The sequence below is a fragment of the Enhydra lutris genome, unplaced genomic scaffold (genome assembly GCF_002288905.1).
Source record: "Enhydra lutris kenyoni isolate GAN:26980312 unplaced genomic scaffold, ASM228890v2 scaffoldscaffold3, whole genome shotgun sequence".
NCBI classification, from domain to species: Eukaryota; Metazoa; Chordata; class Mammalia; order Carnivora; family Mustelidae; genus Enhydra; species Enhydra lutris.
Window position 1 is genome coordinate 58,207,025 of NW_019154087.1, and position 23,967 is coordinate 58,230,991.

The 23,967-nt window shown below is 34.5% G+C and overlaps 1 protein-coding gene across 4 annotated transcripts in view; it reads right to left on the reverse strand.

The window, feature by feature from the left end:
* LOC111156516 (SPARC/osteonectin, cwcv and kazal like domains proteoglycan 3) overlaps positions 1-23,967 on the reverse strand; it is a 476,005-nt gene that overhangs the window by 308,538 nt on the left and 143,500 nt on the right. For 2 of the 4 annotated variants that reach the window (XM_022517482.1, XM_022517474.1), the window contains exon 2: positions 9,538-9,583. The exons of 1 other annotated variant lie outside the window; for it this stretch is intronic. In XM_022517482.1, the coding sequence (XP_022373190.1) occupies positions 9,538-9,583 (46 nt within the window). Of the gene's footprint in view, positions 1-9,537; positions 9,584-9,687; positions 9,697-23,967 lie in introns of all 4 variants that reach the window. One more of the 4 variants, XM_022517464.1, reaches the window with a different exon arrangement.

Genomic DNA, 23,967 nt, shown 5'->3' on the forward strand with positions numbered 1-23,967 from the left:
AGAATGTATAGTAACATCAAGAATGAACCATGAGGGCGCCTGGGTGGCTCAGTTGTCAGGCGACTGCCTTCAGCTCGGGTCATGATCCTGGAGTGTCCGGATCGAGTCCCGCATCGGGCTCCCAGCTACACGGGAAGTCTGCTTCTCCCTCTGACCTTCTCCTCGCTCATGCTCTCTCTCACTGTCTCTCTCTCTCTCAAATAAATAAATAAATAAAATATTTTTAAAAAAAGAATGAACCATGATGCAAACGAGGGACACTGGGTGATAAAGATGTGTCTGTGTAGGTTCATCATTCTGGTGGGAGGTGTTAATAATGGGGGAGATCATGCAAGTGTGTGGGAATCTCTGTACTTTCTGCTCAATTTTTCTATTAGTTTAAAGTGGCTCTGAAAAAGAAAGTCTGTTAAAAAGAGCCTTTGCTGGGGTGCCTGGGTGGCTCAGTTGGTTGGGCAGCTGCCTTCGGCTCAGGTCATGATCTTAGGGTCCAGCCCTCCAGCCCGGTGTTCAGGCTCCCTGCTCAGCAGAGAACCTGCTTTTCCCTCTCTGTCTGCCTGCCACACTGCCTACTTGTGCTGTCTATCTCTCTGTCAAATGAATAAATCTTAAAAAAAAGGAGCCTTAATAATATTTTTATTGTGTAAAGTTAAAAAATGAAAAGTTATAAATCAAGGGAGACTTTCTGATATTACTCTTTTAAAAAGTCCTTTTTAAAAATTGTATAAAATTGAGTTTTATGTTAACAACTGGAAAAGCTGGAAAAACAAAACCTGACTTATTGATTCCAACACTGGTATTCTTTTTTACCATGCCGTATATATTACTTATAAACCTAAGACATTTCATTGCATTAGTTATAAAATTGTAATGTATGTTTTTTAATATAATAAAGTAACAGTTTGTTTAACCCGAAGTCTTGAAAATTACAAATTCCTTCAAATGTGCCAAGGAAGATAATTTTTCATAAAAACTCTCAAAATAAATATTGTTTAACAGTATTAAGCCCAACAATTTACATGACCACTCTGATTATTGAAATATTGTATAGAAGGAAAAAACTATTATGGCAGGACAAAAACATTGTTTTCAAATGCACTACTTTTAAGTAGTGAAAGTTTACTAATTGTCTTCAGAAGAAATATGAGAGAAAAGGAAAAATACTGAATGTTTCAAATATTATTGTATGCATAGATTTTACATACTTTTTTATCTAGTTTCATAGCTTTGTAAATAGGAATCTCCTCATTTTGTTGAAAAGAAAACAACTCTAGAATGATTAGATGACTTGCATAAAGTAATACAGCTTTTATTACCATAATTGTGATTTAAACTAGTCTAGATGATCCAATCAAATGCCCACTCAACTATCCTGCCTATCAACCATTTTTTTAGTTATTGCAATGCAATATTAGATCACAGAAGAGGAGAACCCAGTAGAATTACCAAGAAATATGCTAAGAAGAGATAAAAAAATATCTAGAGCTAAGTAGCAAATTTACTAATCTATTTCAAAATTCTAATCAAAATCTTTCATTAACTTTAAAATCAATCATTTGAAAGTCTTCTAGCAAGAGTACCATACTAGCTACTTTCACATAAGTTCACATAATCTCACATAAATTCACATAATTTTCATGTAGAAATGAATTTACTCACTCTTGATCAAGGATATGGGAGTAAGAATTGGACACAAGAAAACAGATTTCAATTTAAGAAGCAACTTTCAAGTAATGACTTCTACATAAAGATGGAATAGCCTATCCATGTACAAAGTCAAACTGGACATCAGAGACAGTTAAAAGGCAAAATTTCCTTAACTGTATAAGTGGCTGGGCCAAAATTGCCTCTAACTTTCAATATCAATACTTTAATATACTAAAAACATGTATATTTCTTTTCCACATTTCATATAAAGGAGTGTGGTAAGAAGTGTGGCCAGGATATTTCAGTAAAAGGAGAGGGAGACAAAGCATGAAAAACTGTGGACTCTGAGAAACAAACTGAGGGTTTTGGTGAGAAGGGGGTTTGGGTCAGCGGGGTGGTGGGTATTAAGGAGGGCACGTATTGCAAGGAGCACTGGGTATGGTGCATAAACAATGAATCTTGGAACACTAAAAAAATAAAATAAAAAAAGATAAATTTAAAAAATCTTTAAAAAAAAAGAAAAGTAACTTCCAAGAAGGTAAACTTCAGAAGCTTTTGTACATCTTTGAAATACATTCTTGTCTCACATATATGCTTAAGTTATTCCCAAGTGATGAAAATACACCCCAAAATGTACTTATTAGATAACAATTCTATAACTCAGTTTAAAAATCTATATTCCTCCATCTGAAAATTAGAATACAAGTTACAAACACCTCCTTTCCTCTGTAGTGGAGCAATTCTAAATGTGATCCAATGTGTACCTGATGGTTGACATTTTAGCTACCCATGTTCCCCTGTGTCATTCCTACCATGTTTTTTTTTTTTTTTTTTTTTTTTTTTTTTTTCCTACCATGTTTTTTTATGAAAAAGATGTATCTCTGAGTGGAGACACAAACCAAAGATGTGCATACAGATGAGCTAAATCTAAAGCCATGTTGCATAATGAAAGAGCAAATGAGCTTCTAATCAACTGATAGCAAGGTTTCAAACCCAACTACAACACTGTTGTCACTTTTAACACCTCTCAATTTCAGTTTCCTCTGAAAATTAAAAAACATATTTACCTTTTAAGATTAGTACAGTGATTGTCTTATTTATATACCTGACACAGAGGAAGTACTTGTTCAATGGAAACGATTATTTTGTTTCTGGGGATTTCCTTGATACCCACAATCCATTCTCAAATCTTTTTAGCACTTGCTTCTGGCATCAGATCTGAAAAGGTGACTAGGTTATTTAAAATTCCCTGACATTTGTGATTGCCTTCAAAAAAACATCCATCTCAACAAAAGATCTATTTGTACTAAAAAACAGAATCACTGATGAGAATTATTGTGATAAGGCGTCGCTTATACTCTGTGATTTTCAACTGTATCTGCATAAAATAATAAACTGTAGAGTTTAAAATACAAACACATTTAAACCCATTAGGATGAATATTATTAAAACACACACACACACATACACACACACACACACACACACACACACACACACACCCCAAAACAAGTGTTGTGACGATGTGAAGAAATTGGAACTCTTCTGTATTTCTGGTAGGCATGTAAAATGGTACAGCCACGATGAAGAATGATATGGTGGTTCCTCAAGTAATTAAACATAGAATTACTATGTGATCCAACAATTCCACTTATAAGTATATATTTAAAAGAATTGAAAGCAGAGATTCAAATAGACATCTGTATGTCAATATCACAGTTACATCTCTATAATAACCAAAATGTGGAAGCAACCGAAGTAACCATCAATGTACGAATGGAAAAAAAAATGTAGTGTATACTTACAATAGAATATGACTTAGCTTATAAAAAGAAGGGAATTCTGACATTCTACAACATGGATGAGCCCTGTGGTCATAAGCTAAGTAAAATAAGTCACAAAAGGACACATTCTCTATGATTCCACTTCCAGGACATACTTACAATAGTCAAATTCATAGATATGGGAGGTAGAATGCTGTGTACCAAGAACTGGGAATAGAGGAAAATGGATTTAACGGGTAGAGTGTTTTAGTTTGGGAAGATGAAAAGTGCTCTGGAGAGAGAAAGTGGTGGTAATTTCGCAAAAATTTGAATTAATACCACTGACCTATACACATAAAAATGGTCAAAATAGTAAAGTTTATGCTATATATATTTTATTATAACTCTTAAAAATTAACATACACACGCACACATACAAAGACATACACGAAGTGCCCAGAATCTACCCCAGATTAGTAACTGTGCTTTCTATAAGAATGCTTAGTAAATTTCATGTGTTGACAGGAATGAACATCAACTTTTTAACCAGCGGAAGTTTCCTATTAAAAATATGACTTCCTGGGGCGCCTGGGTGGCTCAGTGGGTTAAAGCCTCTGCCTTCGGCTCAGGTCATGATCCCAGAGTCCTGGGATCGAGCCCCATGTCGGGCTCTCTGCTTGGCGGGGAGCCTGCTCCCCCCCCCAACCCTGCATGCCTCTCTGCTACTTGTGATCTCCATCTGTCAAATAAATAAATAAAATCTTTAAAAAAATATATGACTTCCTATATAGCTACTGTTTTTTTTTCAGTCTTCACAATACTTATTACTATGTTAACAAAGTATGAGATAAAAACCTTATTTCTTAAAATTTGAGCACCTTTAAGGTATATGTAATCAATTTCTTGCTCTATAAATTTGATTCACAATTTAGTAACATAAGGTCATTGAAAAGAAATAAATATAATTTGCCTTCTTACATATGTATGTAAGCTACTGTGATATGAGCCAAATGAAGCATTATTGATCTTGATTTTATCTTGTAAATTAAAAATGCAAACCTTTATGCAGTATTTATTATTCAATGGAGAAAATAGCACTGACAGAATAGAGCAATGTAAGATTCCTGATTCCTACATTTTATGGAATACTCCTATATTTGTTTTCCTAGATTGTGGGGGTAAAACAAGTTAAATACCATTCTCAAAAAAATCAAAATTGAGTAAGAAGAGAAAATACATTTCTCGGTTATATGCCCTATGTAGTTGTTATGTCCTAAACCTGACAGAACAAATGAAGTGGCACTGTTCATTTCTAGATTGAATATTACTTTTTTTGTGTGATTTTCTAGAAGGCTTCTATGAGCCAAGGCTGCCACCATGAATGATATAACTAATGTAGGATGCAAATTGACACAGCTATTAGCACTTGAATACCTAACAAGTAATTTGTCCAAAACGATACAAAAATACTAAATCAATTCTTGTGAGTTGATCAAATAATGATTCAGATCAAATTGCAGTTCAGAATTTACATTTTAAATGATTGAAAGCATTTTTAGAAAATATTGTGATCATATAATTATCTTTGCATATTGTCCCCACTGAATTTCAATTCTGAGAATACCAATTTTTCCACTAGAAAAATGCCAAAAGGCCCCAAGTACTGACACAAAGCAGCATTATGATACTACCATGCCCCTATTGTGAAGCACGGATCAGATCTATCTATTGTTTCAGACTACTATCAATAAATACCATCCTAGAACATTTAAAAAAAAAAAAAAAAGATCCTCATGTAGACAAGTGAAAATTAAAGTCATCTGGGAGAGAGCCACTACCTCCATTTTGCAATACACATGTAGTATGTCTTTAAAAGTACGGTAGTATAGTTTATGAAGGGAAAGATAATTCGGGGGTGTGTTTTCTCAAACACTAGTCTTACTCAGTTTCAAAAATAATTACAGCCATAATACAATGAACAGCTCTGTTCATTGAAGGGAGTAAAAGCTCCAGAGGAAATCTCAATAGCTTTTCCTTTGTAGCCAGAGACTGAGTGCAAAGGGACATGTCAGGATCTGACTGTTGGTATGTGTGAGATGTTTTGCAAAGGGTGATAAAATTTATGGGAATCAAATGAAGCTCTACGAACTGATCCTGAAAAAAGAGGAAACAATGTGTAAGTATAATGCTTAGCATCCCACTGTCTTTTCAAAGAGCTCAGTCTTTATTCTCACTTCCCACCTATCCTTGCAAGAATGGAGAGAGAGCGCGTCGGTAATATAAAATATTACCGATATATCGATATTATCGATAAAATGTGCACATGAGCGCATGTCTCTCTCCTGCCTAGACTCAGCAGTTTGAGTTTAGCAATGGTCTCCTAGCACACCACTTTCCGAGGATCTTTTGTTGAATTACATGCCACCAATGAGCCAGAAGAATTCAGGCTGCTCCTCGCACAGCAGTCCAGATTTAAGAAGAGAGCCCCTCAGATTTAAGAAGAGAGCCCCTGACTGGTTTGCTGTGAAATGGCTGAAGGATCCTGATCTAAGCCACAGGCACAATCCTCTCCCTTCTTTCCGTACCTCAGAAATCCACCTCAGCAGGAGAAACATATCAATAAAGTGAAATTGATTTGTCTTGAAATCTCTCCATCTATTTAAATTTAGTTGCTTTACTATTAGTCTATTGATTATAATTCACTGCCATGGGGAATATCAAGTGGAACCACTCCAAGCTGGATTGGATAAAAAAATTGGGAAAATATATACAAAATATATTTGCTTCCAACTATTTCATCTCAGGGGACTTGAATATCCTATCACGGAGAAAAAGAATTTTTGAATAAAAGGTATTCCTTGTACAGATAGCACTTTAGAACCTGTAGATTCTCTAAACAACTGACAGGAATTCCTGTTAAAAAATTTCAGTAACTTATCTATTATAAAACAAATTAATCCACAACCAAAAACAAGGCAAGGTTAATGAAATGAAAAGAAAAAAAAAAGTGTTTTTTTTTTTTTAAAGCTACAGCCTATCTATTTAAAGTCTTTATTAAATTATTTAAAATATTTATCATGCTACCACTACCAGGTTCATCCATGCATTTCCGCTTTAACTTTGTCATAGTAAACATTAAATTTTCATGTCATATTCAAGAAGATGCATCTCCTCATTAATATTCTTTGTCAATTCCTGTGTGTCAACTCATGATTAGCCACACTAATGAACAGACATAATGGCACAGAAAATTCTACGTGGAGAAATAAAAAGAAATTTATTTTTGGCATCAGTATGCTTTCTTTTATTATAAAGCAGATTTTACCATCACTAAAATGGTTTTACTGAAATTTACTTGAAACTACTATATTTCCCCAAAACTCTTACTATTTTACTGGTAAACCAAAAAAACAAAAACAACGTAGAAACATTTTGATTTATGAAAAGAAACTCACAAGATGAAAAATTTGTCACAGTTAAACCACAAGTTATATAAACTTTATCTCAACAATCAGTGAGTTTTAACTAGAAGAAAGCTTATACGTGCAAATATGTGTGTCTATGCATGTGCAAATTATGTATATGCTTATATATGTATGCATGTGCACATTTATGCATACATGTAGAAAGGGTTTGGCAATGAGAAACTGCACCATTTCTGTCATGAAACATTACTTTTTTCATTAGTAGTCCTTTAATTTCTGCATATTTCGAGGACCATTGTGTGGAAAAGAAAGCAAGATATAATTTAAAATGTATGTGGTAAAAATGGTATAAGTATTAGCATAAAAAACATAATGCTAAAAAAATGTAAAACCAAGGCAACTTTTTCTTCATTCTTTTCAAGAAATATGCAAAGATCCCCCAAAAAGAAACTGCAGAAAATCAATGTATACTAATATGTGATATGGCTGTCCATATAGCATGAAAATATATTAAAAATTATAAATACTTCTAGTTATAGATTACTGTAATCAGATTTGAAAATAGTACCTAACAGAAGATTCTTTCATCATAAAAAAAACCAAGAAGCATTAGAAATCAGCTTATCTCAAGTCTCTTCTATCCAAGTGATGCACATTGTCTATGTTATTCAAGGTTAGATGAGAACAGGATAATTTTTCTCACTCCTCAGTATGGTCTACCAATGGGCTAGATAATATAACTCAAAGCCAAAACAAATACAAAACAAATACATGCATCTCAGTCTATTTTTTTTCCATTTTCCTTTTTTTTCTTTTGATACTAAACTTTCCCATACATGTTTATCAACTGCGTATGTTCAATCAACTAAAACCTTGGGTCTGACAATCTACAAAATATTATTTAAAATATAGAAGCACAGCTACTAGCTCTATCTCTAACGTTCACTCAAACAAACATTTATTTTTAAAACAGAAACTTCAAAATACCACTAATACATCATTTTGTTTTAATGCTATTATATGAGCAAGAGTGTCACATAGTATTTAGGAAATGGCGCTCCGGGGTCAGATTGCCTGGATCCAAATTCTGACTCTGCCACTTTACAGGAACATGACCTTGAGTAGGAATTTAAGCTTAAGTGCTTCACCTTCCTCATCTACTTGACAGGGTTATTGTCATCTACTTGACAGGTTATTGTAAACTCATATGTTGAATACTTAGAATAGTGAGGGAATATAGGGCATTCTAACTATTAGCTATTATTATGTCATGAGCTTCTCTTTGATAAATATGATATTTTTGACAAATTAGTAGGTTAAAAACCTCTTTGAAAATTAAACTAAGTCACTCTTACCAGGGCTTGGAAACCTCCTTATAGCAAACTTTTTTTTTTTTTTTTCTTCATTTTTTCAACAGGAAATAAATTGTAGTTCAACAAATTATCACACACAGACACACACACACAAAACCCAAACCATCTTCATTGCAATTGGATGTGTACTAAGTATGGCAAATTTAAGTGTTAACATCCATTTCACAGATAATTCTGTTTTTTTTCAAGGTTTATGATTCCATCATAAAAATTCATTTCCCAAGGAAGTTTGCAAATATATCTCAGTCTGTATGTCATTGTTTTTTTATTGCCTGTTTTTTAGTACATTTGGCTTGACTTATATTATTAGTGAAATAAAAAATACTTTTTTAGAATTGTAAAATGCAGATTCCACAAATAAACACTCTGGGTAATCACAGTGAAATCACATGATGTATAGCAGAAAAAATTAATAGTAAAAGAAGGATTGGATGTGAATGACTGTTTCAGACTGAAGGCAAATATCAGTGTTGGGGACATACCAAAATTCCCTAAGATTTGGGGACATACCAAAATTCCCTAAGATTCTCTTAATAACATATTACAACTAATTCTTAAAAATGATTTCTGTTTTTAAATGGTCCTACTTCAGGAAGTAATATCTGTTGTAAGGTTATTATAGTTAATGTAAAGTAGAAACTTCTTTTGTACCAGACTTAAAAAGGATGAGTCTCTGATTCTAATAATGTAGAATTTAGCAAACAAATCTGTTTAATTACTTATATAATTATGATTGCATTGCACTTGAAGCTTCCATTTCACATCTTCCTTTCCCATGCATCTTTCCTGCTTCTCCTTCTCAAGTACATAACCAGAAGTACAAACTGGGTATGGAGGTGAAACCTTCATATTATATAGGACTTTCCTTTTGGGTCTTACTAAGACCTGAGCTGAGTAGAATTATCAGGCTATGCTGTTTTAAATGAAAGCTCTTATTAACTGAAACACAGACTGCAAAGTCATTTGTTTTGAAATTTTGCACAAATGAATCTATGTCCTACTGAATGCACTTGAGTGTATTACAAAACTGGATGAAGAGATTTGGATCAGCTAACAAAAATGGGCAGGATAAAGTTCAGAGGCCCAAATCAGTAATCTAAGCTACGTATCTAAAAATAAAAGACCTTCTGACATAATCATGATATCTAATTCACTTGTTACTGACTTACACTATTCTGTAATGAAATAAATTATTGTACAAACTTTTCCATTACCTAAGGATGCTCTTCTACTTAGTATTTTAAGAATCTAACCAACAATAAATATCATGCTGAACATATAGTGATTATAAATATGTAAAGATTTTTTATTTTAAAACAATTAGATTCTTACCCTGGTCGAAGGCTTTTCCTGGACTCCAAGTGTGGAAATAATCATCCTGAGGAGGAAAAGAATGTGAATTGAGTGTATATGAGTAATTAAATTGTAAAGACTCTTATAAAATCTAGAATAAAATATGAAATACAGAAGCTGAATACAAACCTCTACTTCCTGTAATGGCAAGCAGCAAATTATAAAATAAATAAATAAATAAAAAATAAAAAAAGGAACAAGAGAAAAACAATAGTTATCAAAAGGGAACACATTTACATGTTATAGACATGTTTTTCAGTAAGTGTGTTCATTTTCATTGCAAGTCAATGTTTAACAATTTAATTATATTTGGTTGTCACTTCACCTAAATATTATAAAACAATACTTTCAATTGCAATTCAATATGTAATAGAACATGCAGATAATTACCCTAAGCTAATAAGCTACAAAAGTATCTTACCAATTTCCAGTTATACAACTTCATTTTCCACTAATACATTTCAATAGTAAATCAATAAAGCAGCAAAAATACCAAGTGAGTCTGCTTTAGCCCACATAGTATAAATAGACTTTATGCAAATCTGCCACATGATAATTGAATATCTAAGGAGTTCATCAAAATGCAATTGGAAGCTTGAAAAAAAATGCACACCTAATTAAAAACTTGCCTAAAATTTAAATATTAAATATGGAAAAGAATAATTACAATATACTTACTATATGTACATTTAATAAACATGACTATACAACACTAAGGTGGGGCAATGTGTACTTAAAAGATTTTTTAAAAAGCCAAACACATTGACCAACTCAATTGTGTTTACTGTTTTACCACCTTACAAGCCTTGTAGACAAACTACACATATATATTTTATGGTAGATAAAATAGATTTAACTGTTCAAATTAATAAGCTATATCATATTTTATGGTCAATAAAACACATTTAACTGTTGAAATTAATAAGCTATTTTCACTATAATAAGAAAGAGTGGTACATCATGGTGAGGCTCCTTGACTAAACATTTCTAAACTCCATACTCTTAAACCCACTAAAGTCAATGCATTGGAAATCTAAGAACCCAGGAATCTAAAAAGGTTAGGTGGAGATTCTTTTAAATTTTAAATTTTTTTTTTTTTTTTAAGATTCATTTATTTACTTGATAGACAGAGATCACAAGCAGGCAAAGAGAGAGGAAGGGAAGCAGGTCTCTGGCTGAGCAGAGAGCCCGATGTGGGGCTCGATCCCAGGACCCTGGGATCATGACCAGAGCTGAAGGCAGAGGCTTTAACCCACTGAGCCACCCAGGCACCCCAGGTGGAGATTCTTTTAACCTTCTTTCTAACCTCTTTGCTAAAACCCCCGTTTGACAAAAAGGAAAATGTAGCACCTTTTAATTATGGAAATAAATACACTTCCTAACTAACTTATTCAAAAATTTTAAATTGTTGCAAAAGCTCTTCTTTATTGTGACTAATCACTCATCATCACCTTCTATATTCCCACCTTAGCAATTTCAGATGAAAGAAAAAGAAGAAAAAACAAAAGAAAAACTTCAGAAATCATCTCTGTCCATCTTGCATTTAGGTTGGGATAGGGTTATGTTAAGACAGTGGCATTTGTGACAGTCTACACTGACAGGTTATGCAATAAATTATCTAGGATCAGATGAAGGGACGATAACACCACTGGATCATTAAATAAATACTGATTGCTTAGGCTCTTTTTTTTTTTTTAAAGATTTTATTTATTTATTTGTCAGAGAGAGAGAGAGGGAGAGAGAGCAAGCACAGGCAGACAGAATGGCAGGCAGAGGGAGAAGCAGGCTCCCTGATGAGCAAGGAGCCCGATGTGGGACTCAATCCCAGGATGCTGGGATCATGACCTGAGCCGAAGGCAGCTGCTTAACCAACTGAACCACCCAGGCGTCCCTGCTTAGGCTCTTTTAAAAAATATCTTTGTAGGGGCGCCTGGGTGGCTCAATGGGTTAAAGCCTCTGCCTTCGGCTCAGGTCATGATCCCAGGGTCCTGGCATCGAGCCCCACATGCTCTCTGCTCGGCAGGGAGCCTGCTTCCCTCTCTCTCTCTGCCTTCCTCTCTGCCTGCTTGTGATCTCTGTCTGTCAAATAAATAAATAAAATCTTAAAAAAAAAATATCTTTGTAAAAAAATTATAGAATGAGGGTCTCCTGGGTGGCTCAGATGGTTGGGCATCGGCCTTCGGCTCAGGTTGTGATCCCAGGTTCCTGGAATCGAGTCCCACATCAGGCTCCTGCTCAGCAGAGAGTCTGCTTTCTCTTCTGCCTCTCTGATCTTCTTGTGCCCTCTCTCTCTCTCAAATGAATAAATAAAAATCTTAAAAAAATTATATAACTATAGAATCCTTGGAAAATTAAGCTTTCAAATTAAATTCCTCCACTCCAAGTCTCAAAACTTTGGCTGAACGTCATAATACGCTCATTTAATAAGTTTTTTTTTTTTTTTAAGTACATTTCAACTGTGTGGGGATGATGACTTGTACTCATTCAAAGCATGGAGAGGAGTTTGAAGTTCTCCTTGAAGCATATCGAAACAAGAAAAAACACAAAACTAAACTAAACTAAAACTAGACAATGAGAATGAGTGGTATATTTAGAGACACGAGACTTAAATTTAAGTCTGACTTTACCACTTATTAGCTGTATTACTTTAGAAAATGATATAAACTGGGAGCTTCTGGGTGGCTCAGTCAGTTAGCCATCTACCTTCAGCTCAGATCATGATCTCAGGGTCCTGGGATGAGTTCCACATCAGGCTTCCTGCTCTATGGGGAGTCTGCTTCTCCCTCTCTCTGACCCTCTCTGCTGCCCATGTTTGCTCACTCACTCTCTCTCTCTCTCAAATAAATAAAATCTAAGAAAGAAAGAAAGAAAGAAGGAAGGAAGGAAAGAAAGAAAAAGAAAGAAAGAAAGAGAGGAGGAAAATGATGTAAACCTCAGATCCTGTGACTAAAGTTGGGGGAAAAAATCGCCTGCCTTACTGACAAAGGTGCTGTGGGGATTAGTTATAAAAAATGTAAATATCCACACAATATTTGACATAAAGGAGCTGCTGAAACATACTTGCTAATTGGAAGCACCAGGTTTATCTCTGTTAGTATCTCTGAGCAACATCACCATTGGACAACCTTTCATTACTGCTAACAAAGTTCTTTAGTTTTTCTGGTTGCTTAGAAAAGAACTATGAACTCCTCATAACATTTTTGAAAGGAATGCCCTCCAAAATATCAAACATTAGCTGTAGTGAACTTTTTTTTTTTAAAAAACCTACCATTTATGATTGAGTTAATGCAAGAAGGCAAGTTTTCTGCTACCACCGTAGACCCTTATGAAGTAGCAGAGCTATCAGTAACATCCCCCAAGAAGACATGGTAAGTTTTCTCTGCCACAGTGCCTACATCCATATAAATATCAAACTGAAGTAAAGGAAGGAATAGATCTGAGACTCACATCATTAGCACTGAAGCTCAACAATGTGAAAGCAATATGTGTGATGCAACACACAGTGTTTGAAATACCCAGCATCTGTACAGATGAGCAGGAATTAAGTGGAGTAGATAGATAAATGATGCATAGTTAGACAGAGGTAGAATATAGTCTTAACCATATTTAAATAACTTCCTTCAGAATAACACAATCATCACACCTGTCAAATGGCTAAAGTCAAAAACATAAAAAAACAAGTGTTGGCAAAGATGTGAAGAAAAGAGCACCCTCATGCACTGTTGGTGGAAATGCAAACTGGTGCAGCCACTGGAGAAAGATTTAAAAATAGAACTACCCTACAATCCAGTAATTGTGCTACTGGGTATTCACCCAAATAATATAAAACCACAAATTTGAAAAGATATATGTACCTCTATTTTATTGCAGTATTACCTACAATTTTATTGCAGTATTACCCACGCCTAATAATGGAAGCAACCCAAATGTCCATTAATAGATGAATGGATAAAGAAGATGTAGTATATATACACAATGGAATACTAATCAGTTATAAAAAAAGGAATGAAATCTTGCCATTTGCAACAACATGGATGGAGCTAGAGAGTATAATGTGAAGCAAAATAAGTCAATAAGAGAAAGACAAATATACAATTTTACTTATATGTAGAATTTAAACAAATGAACTAAGAAACAATGAAACAAATGAACAATGGGACAAAAAAAAGGGAGAGAGAAAGACAAACCAAGAAACAGATTCTTAACCACAGAGAACAAACTGATGGTCACCAGAGGGGAGGTGGATGGGGGAAATAGGTGAAAGGGATTTAGAGTGTATATCATGATAAGCACTGAGAAATGTATAGACTTGAATCACTATATTGTACACTATATTGACACTATTATAGCACTGTATGTTAAGCATATTAGAATTAAAATTAAAAACTTAATTTAAAAAGTAACCATTTTGATATTATTTGAAGTATGCCATATTTTAAGATTGCTTTACAAATAAGAAATATAAATCTTGGGGAAAAATAGAGTAACACACTCATGTTGGGTTAGTTTGGGGCCATAGCAACCTAAAAAATTATAATGTAAACCATGAACCTAATTCTTTGGATAAGAGCAATGTCAATGTCTGGCCATTGTGGGGATCTGACATAATTTAGAAAAGCAAATTAGTTAGCCTATTAACTATTTTTAGATATTTTTCTTTTTGTTCTCACATCACTAGGTTTTTTTTTTTTTCTTCTGAAAATTGTTTCACCTCATTAAACCTTAGGAATTTTGCCAGAGTAAGAGATAAAAGTATTTTCACATAAGTGTTCATTCAGGCACAATTTCTTTTGTCTCAAAAGCTTTGTGTGAATATTGGTTGTTCTCAAGCTTCAATTTAGATAAAAAATAAGCCAACCTGGGATTTAGAAAACAACTGCAAGAAATGCCTGCAGTTGGAGAAATTCGGGCTCAGAGGACACAAACACATCGGAATTAGAGAGAGTGTTTCTGGCCCCTAGTCCTCTTCATGGGAGGAGAGCCTGGGCCAAAAGTCCCATGCTGAAGGATTCCATTTATTCCCAAGGAGCAAGTAGATCAGCAAAAGGTTGATATTTAGGGGAAATACAAAAGACAGGAAGATCCCTAACTTTTAACCTTTTGACAACAATTTTGTTTTTTTATTCCAATCTCTAGAATCAAAGAGAGGGGAGTATAATAAGTGATCGCTCCACTTATTGACAAAAACTTTGTCAGCCTTTTTATATGTCCACAGAAGTAAAGACACTATAATGACAATCATGTGAATCTGTGCCAAGGAGGAGAAAGATAAATTTCCTAGGATTTCTGTATTTTGTGATTATGTTGCCCAAACCCTCTTATACAAAACTGCAGAATTTCCCTGGCAGGAACTCTTATTGCTTACTGTGTTTCAATAGCTAAGCCAAATCATGATGCACTGCTAGTTCTATAAGCTAAAAAATAGCAATGGAAATCTGCTTTTTTTTTTTTTTTTGGAAATATGCTATATATTATGACAAACTCATTCACACATTTCACCATATGATAGGAAGAATGCCTTGTCTAATAGTTAAGCCAGTATATTTCAAATAAGGGGAAACCTCCCTGTACAGAAACACTTAACACATGATTAGATCATAAGATAGAGTAAGTAAGCTTTGTCTAAATATAAAGGAATTATCTATTGAGACAAACTATCTGCTTCAGGCCCCAAATGTCGCATTTATTACCCAAGTACCACTCATTTTTCTAAGTGATGTCATAGGACCCTGAAAGAATTCATTTATAACACTTTGGTGAGTCCTTTATTTTTTAGAAAACACTTTATGCTCCCTGACTCACCACAGATTAAACATATAAATAAAATGAATTGTGTGAAAGGGCAGTGCCATTGAGCAAATTCCTCAACTGTCTCTGAAAATCTCTGCAAACTGAAGTTAAACTCCCTCCTTGATGCACAAAACTCGTAATTCATTAATATCAGGGAAGATGCAAAAAAAAAAATACTTTGTCCTAATAAGTAAAAAATAAGGGCTTTTAAATACTGGGAATCTTCATTATAAGTATAAGGACACTAACTAACACACATAAAAGATTGAGTAAAACAGTGGCTTAAAGTCACTGCTCTCTTACCCTGTACCAGGAGCTGTTCAAAGCACTTTATTCTGAGCATCTGTAAGGGGTAAGTGTTTCTAACATCACTCCTATTTTACAAATGAGGAAAATGAAGCAGAGAGACTTAGTAATCTACTCAAGCTTACATAGCAGGTTAGAAATAGAGGTGGGATTTGAACCCCGGAAGCAGGGCCCAGAGCCTGTATGCTTAAACATTTCCCCATACCACAAATCAGCAACTAAGGCACATGGGCCAGGCTCCACCTCTGTTTTATAACTGAAGCGTTAGTGGAACACAGCCACAACCATCTTTTGACACATTGTCTACACCTGCTCAGGTGCCTCCCACAGCAGAGAGGAGTAGTTACGACTGAGACCAGAGGCCAAGAAGTGGGAAGTCCTGCCAAGCTGGTCTTCTGCTGAGAAAGACCCCTGTACTACTATTCTATACTGTGCTGCCGCCCATAAAAGAACATTTATTTAAAAATGAGAAAACAGAGGCACCTGGGTGGCTCAGTGGGTTAAAGCCTCTGCCTTCAGCTCAGGTCACGATCCCAGGGTCCTGGGATCAAGCCCTGCATAGGGCTCTCTGCTCAGCAGGGAGCCTGCTTCCTCCTCTCTCTCTGTCTGCCTCTCTGCCTACTTGTGATCTCTGTCTGTCAAATAAATAAATAAAATCTTAAAAAAAAATAAAAGAAAGAAAAGAAATGAGAAAACAGGGGCGCCTGGGTGGCTCAGTGGGTTAAGCCTTTGCCTTCGGCTCAGGTCATGATCTCAGGGTCCTGGGAACGAGCCCCAAATCAGGTTCTCTGCTGAGCAGCAAGCCTGTTTCTCCCTCTCACTCTGCCTGCTGTTCTGCCAACTTGTGATCTCTGTCTCTGTCACATAAATAAAAAAAAATCTTTAAAAATAAAAACAGATAAAAATAAAAACAAGAAAACAATATTTAATAGGATACCTATTTCCGCAAGGGAAACAAAATTTTTTGAAGGAACAAAAGTGTTTATGGTGTTTAATGTTCTGGATCTGTGTGACTCATTCCTCAAATCTCAATGCTTATAAATTTTCCAAGTATTTCATTTCCTCCTTCTGATCATAAATATATCATCTAGCTTTGGATAAAATCAAAAGGTGAGTGGTCCATATTTTCAGCACAAGAAATCAAGATATATAATTCGGAAGCAAGTAAGAATATGATTCTCAAAATCTTTAGATACGTTATATTAAAAATATGTTTTAGGAACAGGTTGCAAATGTGTTTTCTATATGACATCATGATTCTCGATTAAAGTGGAAACCAAGGGGCACCTGGGGGGCTCAGTGGGTTGAGCCTCTGCCTTTGGCTCAGATCATGGTCTCAGGGTCCTGGAATTGAGCCCAATGTCAGGGCTTTCCGCTCAGTGGGGAGCCTGTTTCCTCTTTTCCCTCTGCCTGCCTCTCTGCCTATTGTGATTCTCTCTCTCTGTCAAATAAATAAATAAAATATTAAAAAATATAAAGAAAAATCAAGCAAGTTTAAAAAAAAATAAAGTGGAAACCAAGGAATAAAGTAAAAAAATACCTGTAGGTATTATAAAAGTGCTTCTAATTCTAGAACACTTCTCAGATTAGTAAACTGAAACTACAGTTAATTGTACTTACTGGAGCAAAATAGTAAAATATTAATAGTAAAATAGTAGCCAATAATATACATATAAAATATTAACATTCCTTATTTACTTCATATTCTTTTGGTATCTATAACAGCACTTTCTAAGTATTCATAATTTGTGATTAAAAAACTACTTACCTAAATATTGAATGTAGTACAAATATGAGAATTGTTCACCATACCAAATGTAAATAAAAATAAATTTATATAATGTAAAAATGTTAAACACATATTATCAGTCTGATATAAATCTTTAGCATATATAGTCAATGACAATGTAGTACTATTCAAAATATAAGCTAAATATTGTGCAAAATAAAGTTAATCATAAATGAAAGCAAACTATTACTTTTAGAATGTGTTATATTAAGAAACAAAATATGTTAGTTACTTCATTTTTATTGAGTCAAGAGTATACTTCTGTGCTTTTTTTTCTCTTTCACAGAAAAAATAAGCTCTTCAGACTAAGTAGTAGAAACAATATCTATAAATTGACTCCAGTTACTTCATCTAGGTCCTTTATCATGGATAAAGGATACCTTTTTGAAAATATCTGTGAATACCTTTTTGAAAATATCTATTTTTTTAAATATCTATTTTTAAACACAAACTGGAAGCTGTTTTGCTCACTTCGAATTTTCATTTTTGTTTTGAAGGCATTTTTTAAATTTGTTTTTGGCTATTGTTATCATTTATTTCATCATATATACATGGAGAGTCTAATGCATAGATGCTATTATCTATAGTAAGAATGTTTACATTCACAGCTCACTGGTTTGCAAAATCTTGGACCTAAAGTACGATTTATTCTGGCTTTACCAGCTTTGCTTTGTGAGTATTATCTTCTCTTTCCTTTTCAGGATTACAGAGACAGAAAACTTTAAAAAAAAAACTGGCTTTGTTCAATGTAAAAATTTAGTGTAATGCATATGTCTTGGGGTTTGTCCTGATATTTAAGTTTTAGATTTCAGATGTCTTAAAAAACACTGATGTAACAATACCACCAAAAAGTCAACCTAGTAGTTTAAAAAAAAAAAAAATAGCCCAATATACCAGAGAGTTAGAGTCAGTAGTAAAAAATTATATGGAAAATGGTGGCTAAAAAACAGTCCCCAGGAATCCACCTGACTCCCTGCCCACTGGTAAAAGAGGAGATTACCTCCTCCCTTTTTTTCAAAGAGGGGCATATTAAGGGTCTATGGGTACTAAATTATGCCAACATTTAGTGTCTGTTTTTTGCAACAGTTTCCAAAGGTCACGAATCTCTCATAAGGCTGCCTTTAGGATGCCAACCAGGGCTGCTTCTCTTCCAAAGGTCTGACCAAGGGAAGATCATTTGATCTTTCACATAGTTCTTTGCCAAGTTTTCTTTCTTTCCTAACTTTTGGACCAAGAGCTTCAGCGAGAGAAGATGTCTACTAGAGAAGGTGGCAATTTTAAGGCTAACTTCGGAATGGCAGCCCATCACTGTTGTACTGTTATTTCTTGGAAGTAAGTCCCTAAGCCCAGCCCAAATATCAGGTATGGGGATCCCTGGGGGCCCCTCTGAGAGGTGTTAAACCACAGTGGGGTCTGGAAACTCTTTTCCTCATTTGACACTTCCTTATTCTAGTGTCAACATTTTCAAGAAAAGGAATTTCAAATCTCATTCGTTCTTTAATTTCAGGATCCGGTAAACCTCACTCTGTATGAATGTACTACATAGCAATGCTTCAAAAACTATCTGTGGTAAAGAATCTGTTCTATTTTTCCAAATCTGCTATGGAACAAACCTTTCAAGTAATTCCTCTAACTGTCTTTTACAAAAGACAGTTAGAGGAATTACTTGAAAGATGAAATAAAAACAGACACATAAAATACGAGCATAAATTCAATACTATTGAAGTTAGCATAATTTTTTTTTTCCTCTCAGATTGCTAGGGCATTTGTTTCAATCCTTACTCCCTCTTTCTGTACCTCCTGCACACAGTTTGTGGACCAGCATCCATCCGTGGACCATACACCTTGCACAACATTGATTGCTGTAATATGGGAGATGCAGTTAGACACGTTTCCTAAACTTCATGCATCTGTTTGCAGTTTTTTTCTGATAAAATGGTGTGAATCTAATGAATAATAAAATACCACAATGCTAAATGTCTGAAAATTTTTAGCTAATTTGGTAGTTGTAAAAAATTACATTACAATAATATTTTTCCTTATGACAGAGATAAAATCAGTAACAATATTTTGCTCCTTTTTTAATTTTATTTTTTCAATGTTCCAAGATTCATTGTTTATGCACCACACCCAGTGCTCTATGCAATATGTGCCCTCCTTAATACCCTCCACCAGGCTCACCTAACCCCCCACCTCCCTCCCCTCCAAAACCCTCAGTTTGTTTCTCAGAGTCCACAGTCTCTCATGCTTCGTCTCCCCCTATTTCCCCCAATTCACTTTTCCTTTCCTTCTCCTAATATCTTCAGTGTTATTCCTTATGCTCCACAAATAACTGAAACCATATGATAATTAACTCTCTCTGCTTTTTTTCTAATGTGCTTGTGATTTAGGACACACATCAGTTCATTCTCTCTTCCCTTAGACTATAGTTGTCAAAAAGTAAGAACTATCAACAAATGTAACCATGGGAAAATGAGTTTGCACATTAAAACTTACATTAAAATAAATCACAGTAAAATTTTATGACACAGGTAATCTTAAAAAGACTTGTGCATTTTATAGCTTTAATTATAATAAACTACACACAATAGGAAACTTTAAATCACTCTTAAATTACACATGATAGGAACCAATACAAAAATTATAATCTACATGACTGCTAATAGACTCTTCCACAATAAGAAATCTACAGAATAAACAATTCTTTAAAACAGCTCAAGCTGCTTTTATGAGGTGTCTGCTAATTAATTAAACTCATGTCTCACTGTGAGACTTTTTTCCCATTAGCACTCTAATAGATAAAGTATATAATTAGGAAGTCAGAAAAGGGTGACTTCAGATACCAGCAGCCAAAAATTAAAAACTTTAAATTTATAATTTTTAATAATGTAGATTACTATTTTACACCTTTTTAGCACCCTACCAACAAGGACCAAATTACCATAGTTATATCAAGTCCACACAAAAGAGACTAAAATAAAATCTGACACTTAACATGTAAGAGTATGTACTGAATTGAGTTGATATTCAGGAAATTGCATTAAAATATATCCATCAAAATCAAAAGAAAAAACAAAAAAGTATGGTTGAAATTCACCTCCTTCATTATATATTAAACAAGCCACTAAATGATATATGCACTTTAACTAATAAAATATGATAATCCCCTGTATTTAATTAATTTTTTATTTGCTCTTGTTTTTGTTTCTGTTTTTTGTTTATTTCTTTTCATTATTCCAGAATTCATTTTTTATGTACCACACCCAATGCTCCGTGCAATACATGCCCTCCTTAATACCCACCACCAAGCTCACCCAACCTCCCACCCCCCTACCTCCAAACCCTCAGTTTGTTTCTCAGAGTCCACAGCCTCTCATGGTTTGTCTCCCTCTCCAATTTCCCCCAACTCACTTCTCCTCTCCATCTCCCCATGTCCTCCATGTTATTCCTTATGCTCCACAAGTAAGTGAAACCATATGATAACTGACTCTCTCTGCTTGACTTGTGTCTCCAAAGGCAAAGGAAACAAAAGTGGAAATGAACTTTTGGGACTTCATCAAGATCAAAAGCTTCTGCACAGCAAAGGAAACAGTCGACAAAACAAAGAGGCAACCCACGGAATGGGAGAAGATATTCACACATGACACTACAGACGAAGGGCTGATATCCAAGATCTATAAAGAACTCCTCAAACTCAACATACACAAAACAGATAACCACATTAAAAAATGGGTAGAAGACATGAACAGATACTTCTCCAAAGAAGACATACCAATGGCTAACAGACACATGAAAAAATGTTCATCATCACTAGCCATCAGGGAGATTCAAATCAAAACCACATTGAGATATCATCTTACACCAGTTAGCATGGTCAAAATCAACAAGACAGGAAACAACAAGTGTTGGAGAGGATGTGGAGAAAGGGGAACCCTCTTACACTGTTGGTGAGAATGCAAGTTAGTGCAGACACTTTGGAAAACAGTGTGGAGATTCCTTAAGAAATTAAAAATAGAGCTACCCTCTGACCCTGCAATTGCACTACTGGGTATTTGCCCCAAAGATACTGATGTAGCAAAAGAAGAGCCATCTCTACCCCAATGTTCATAGCAGCAATGGCCACGGTTGCCAAACTGTGGAAAGAACCAAGGTGACTTTCAATGGACGAATGTATTTAATTTATTTTATGATTTGACAAATATCAACTTGAAAGGAGAATAATTCTCAAGAAGTATGCATGCATGTCTGTATAACACATACACTTTTCACAATTCTTCAGATTTGCAAATAATCCTACATTGCCTACTATTTTGCACTACAGCTATCTCATCCTTAAAGAAAACACAAAAAGTTATTGCTCAAGTAAGGAGTACAGAAATGAAACTCATAAGGAAATGCACAAGATGTTCTCACCTAATTGTACCCTGTAGCTCATATCACCAGAACATTTTAAGTGAACAAGATTCCACTTAGAATAATCTGATGTAAAGCAAGAAATACTGTATTACAGGTGTTTTAAGTTCCAAGAGAAAGTTTCACACATCTGAGATACAGAACATACAATTCTGCTTCCTTTTTCTTCCTTCTGAATGTACACAAAAACAAACACGTTTTTAATATGGCTCAATGGTAATGCTTAACATGTAATATCTACTTTTATTGGGGCTCTGGGCTCCTCATTTGTCCTTTAATAAGGCCCAGATTTAAGTAGGTTTTAAATATTATAGAAGAAAAGATTAATGTTAGTAAACACTAATATATTTCATATATTTCATATATTTGGTTTCATTTTTTTATTGCACTTAATTGTTGTATTGAGTCCATTTATAAGAGGAAGAAAGGAAAAAAAATGGAAGGAACTAAGGAGGTAAGGAGATAAGGGAGGGAGAGAGAGAGGGGAGAAGGTGTTTTTAGGCAGATGTTTATATAACACTTTTTACATGCCAGTACTACGGTAGACAGGCTGCTAGAAGATGAAAATACAGAGACACAGTCTCTTTTCTCATGTAATTTACAGCCTATAAAAACAAAGTCATGGTAGGAACATAATGTAGCTACATACAAAGTGTTAAATCTGCATCATCCTGATATAATCGGGGTCAGAGTACATAGCCTGAGATCTGCAACATGAAAACCAGCAAATGGAGATGTGTCATGAAGAAGGTCCAGCAAATTGAAAGACATGTAGGTAGAGACAAGAAAGCTCAGAGAAATCTGAAAACTGCAAGTAGTTCAGGATATGGGATCATAATATAAGTGTGTATCTATGTGTGCCAGTATCACTTAGTCATAAGTGTATGTGTGTGTGTGTGTGTGTGTGTATTAGGTGTGTTAGAAAGGAATTGTGATGGGGGTGGGTGGTATAGTGATAAATAAGGTGGCTAGGGAGATAGGCAAACTCATAACTAGATATACAATTGCAAGAGATATATATATTTTTTCTTCCTTTATTTGCAGATTTAAAACCAGTCTAAATGTGTTAAGGTTGTCACGTGGCTTCTAGAAACATTATGACATCAGTATATTGACAGGAGTCTTTATACCTAAAGAGTACAGAATCATACACTAATGACAATAATATTCACCACATCTCTAACAAAGTAATTACTCTATATTGGTCACTTTTCAAACATTGTAATCACTCTGTAATTATATAATTACAAAGGTATAATTTTTTATACCTTTGTAAAGGTATAAAAAAGGTATACAAAGGTAAAATTATTTTCCTCAATTTACAAATGAAGAAAGGCTATGAGACTAGTCACCTAGCCAGGGACTGTCAGACATAAGACTCAAACCCAAACCACCTGCTTTTGGAGTCCATCCTCTTAATCATCTTTATTATTCTTCCATTTCCTAAGTTTTAATTTTGTTAGTCAATTTTCAAATGCAAGTAGCAAACTGCTATGCAAAATGATTTAGGAATTTCAACCTAATAAATATATAAATCAGGGAGCAAGTTAATTTAAGTTGGAATTCCTAAATTATTTTTGTTCCCTGATTTATTTATTATTCTCCAGTTCTAAGGAAGAAGGTAAAATCAGTGAATAAAATAAACCGTCATTGTCTTCCTGGAGTTTAGAGTCTGATTCTGGTGCTGTTAACACAGTACAGTTCTATGTAACATTTATGAGTAACAAAGAGGTTCTATAGTCATTGGAAAGATAATTTTTGTTTTTCTAAACTAATTTTGTTTTGATATTTACACTGTTTTCTTTGTTTCTCCAAATGATATTTGGGCAAATGTGAGGGGAAAAAAAAAATATCTACCCTAGATTTCATAAGAGTATCGGTGCAGAAATCTTAGATGCAAGCCCCAAAATATAGTCAAATATAAAGATGAAACATTCGTGAATGTCTGAAGGACATTTTAAAAACACAAAACTAAGCCTTGTTGCTTTCTTCTACAAAATGTGCTAGTTTTCAAAAGTTTCAAAACTATTAATGACTTTTCAAAGCTTCCCATAAAATTGTTTTGTCAGTATCCATTCATGAGGAACGACCTACATCCCTTGATGGGACCT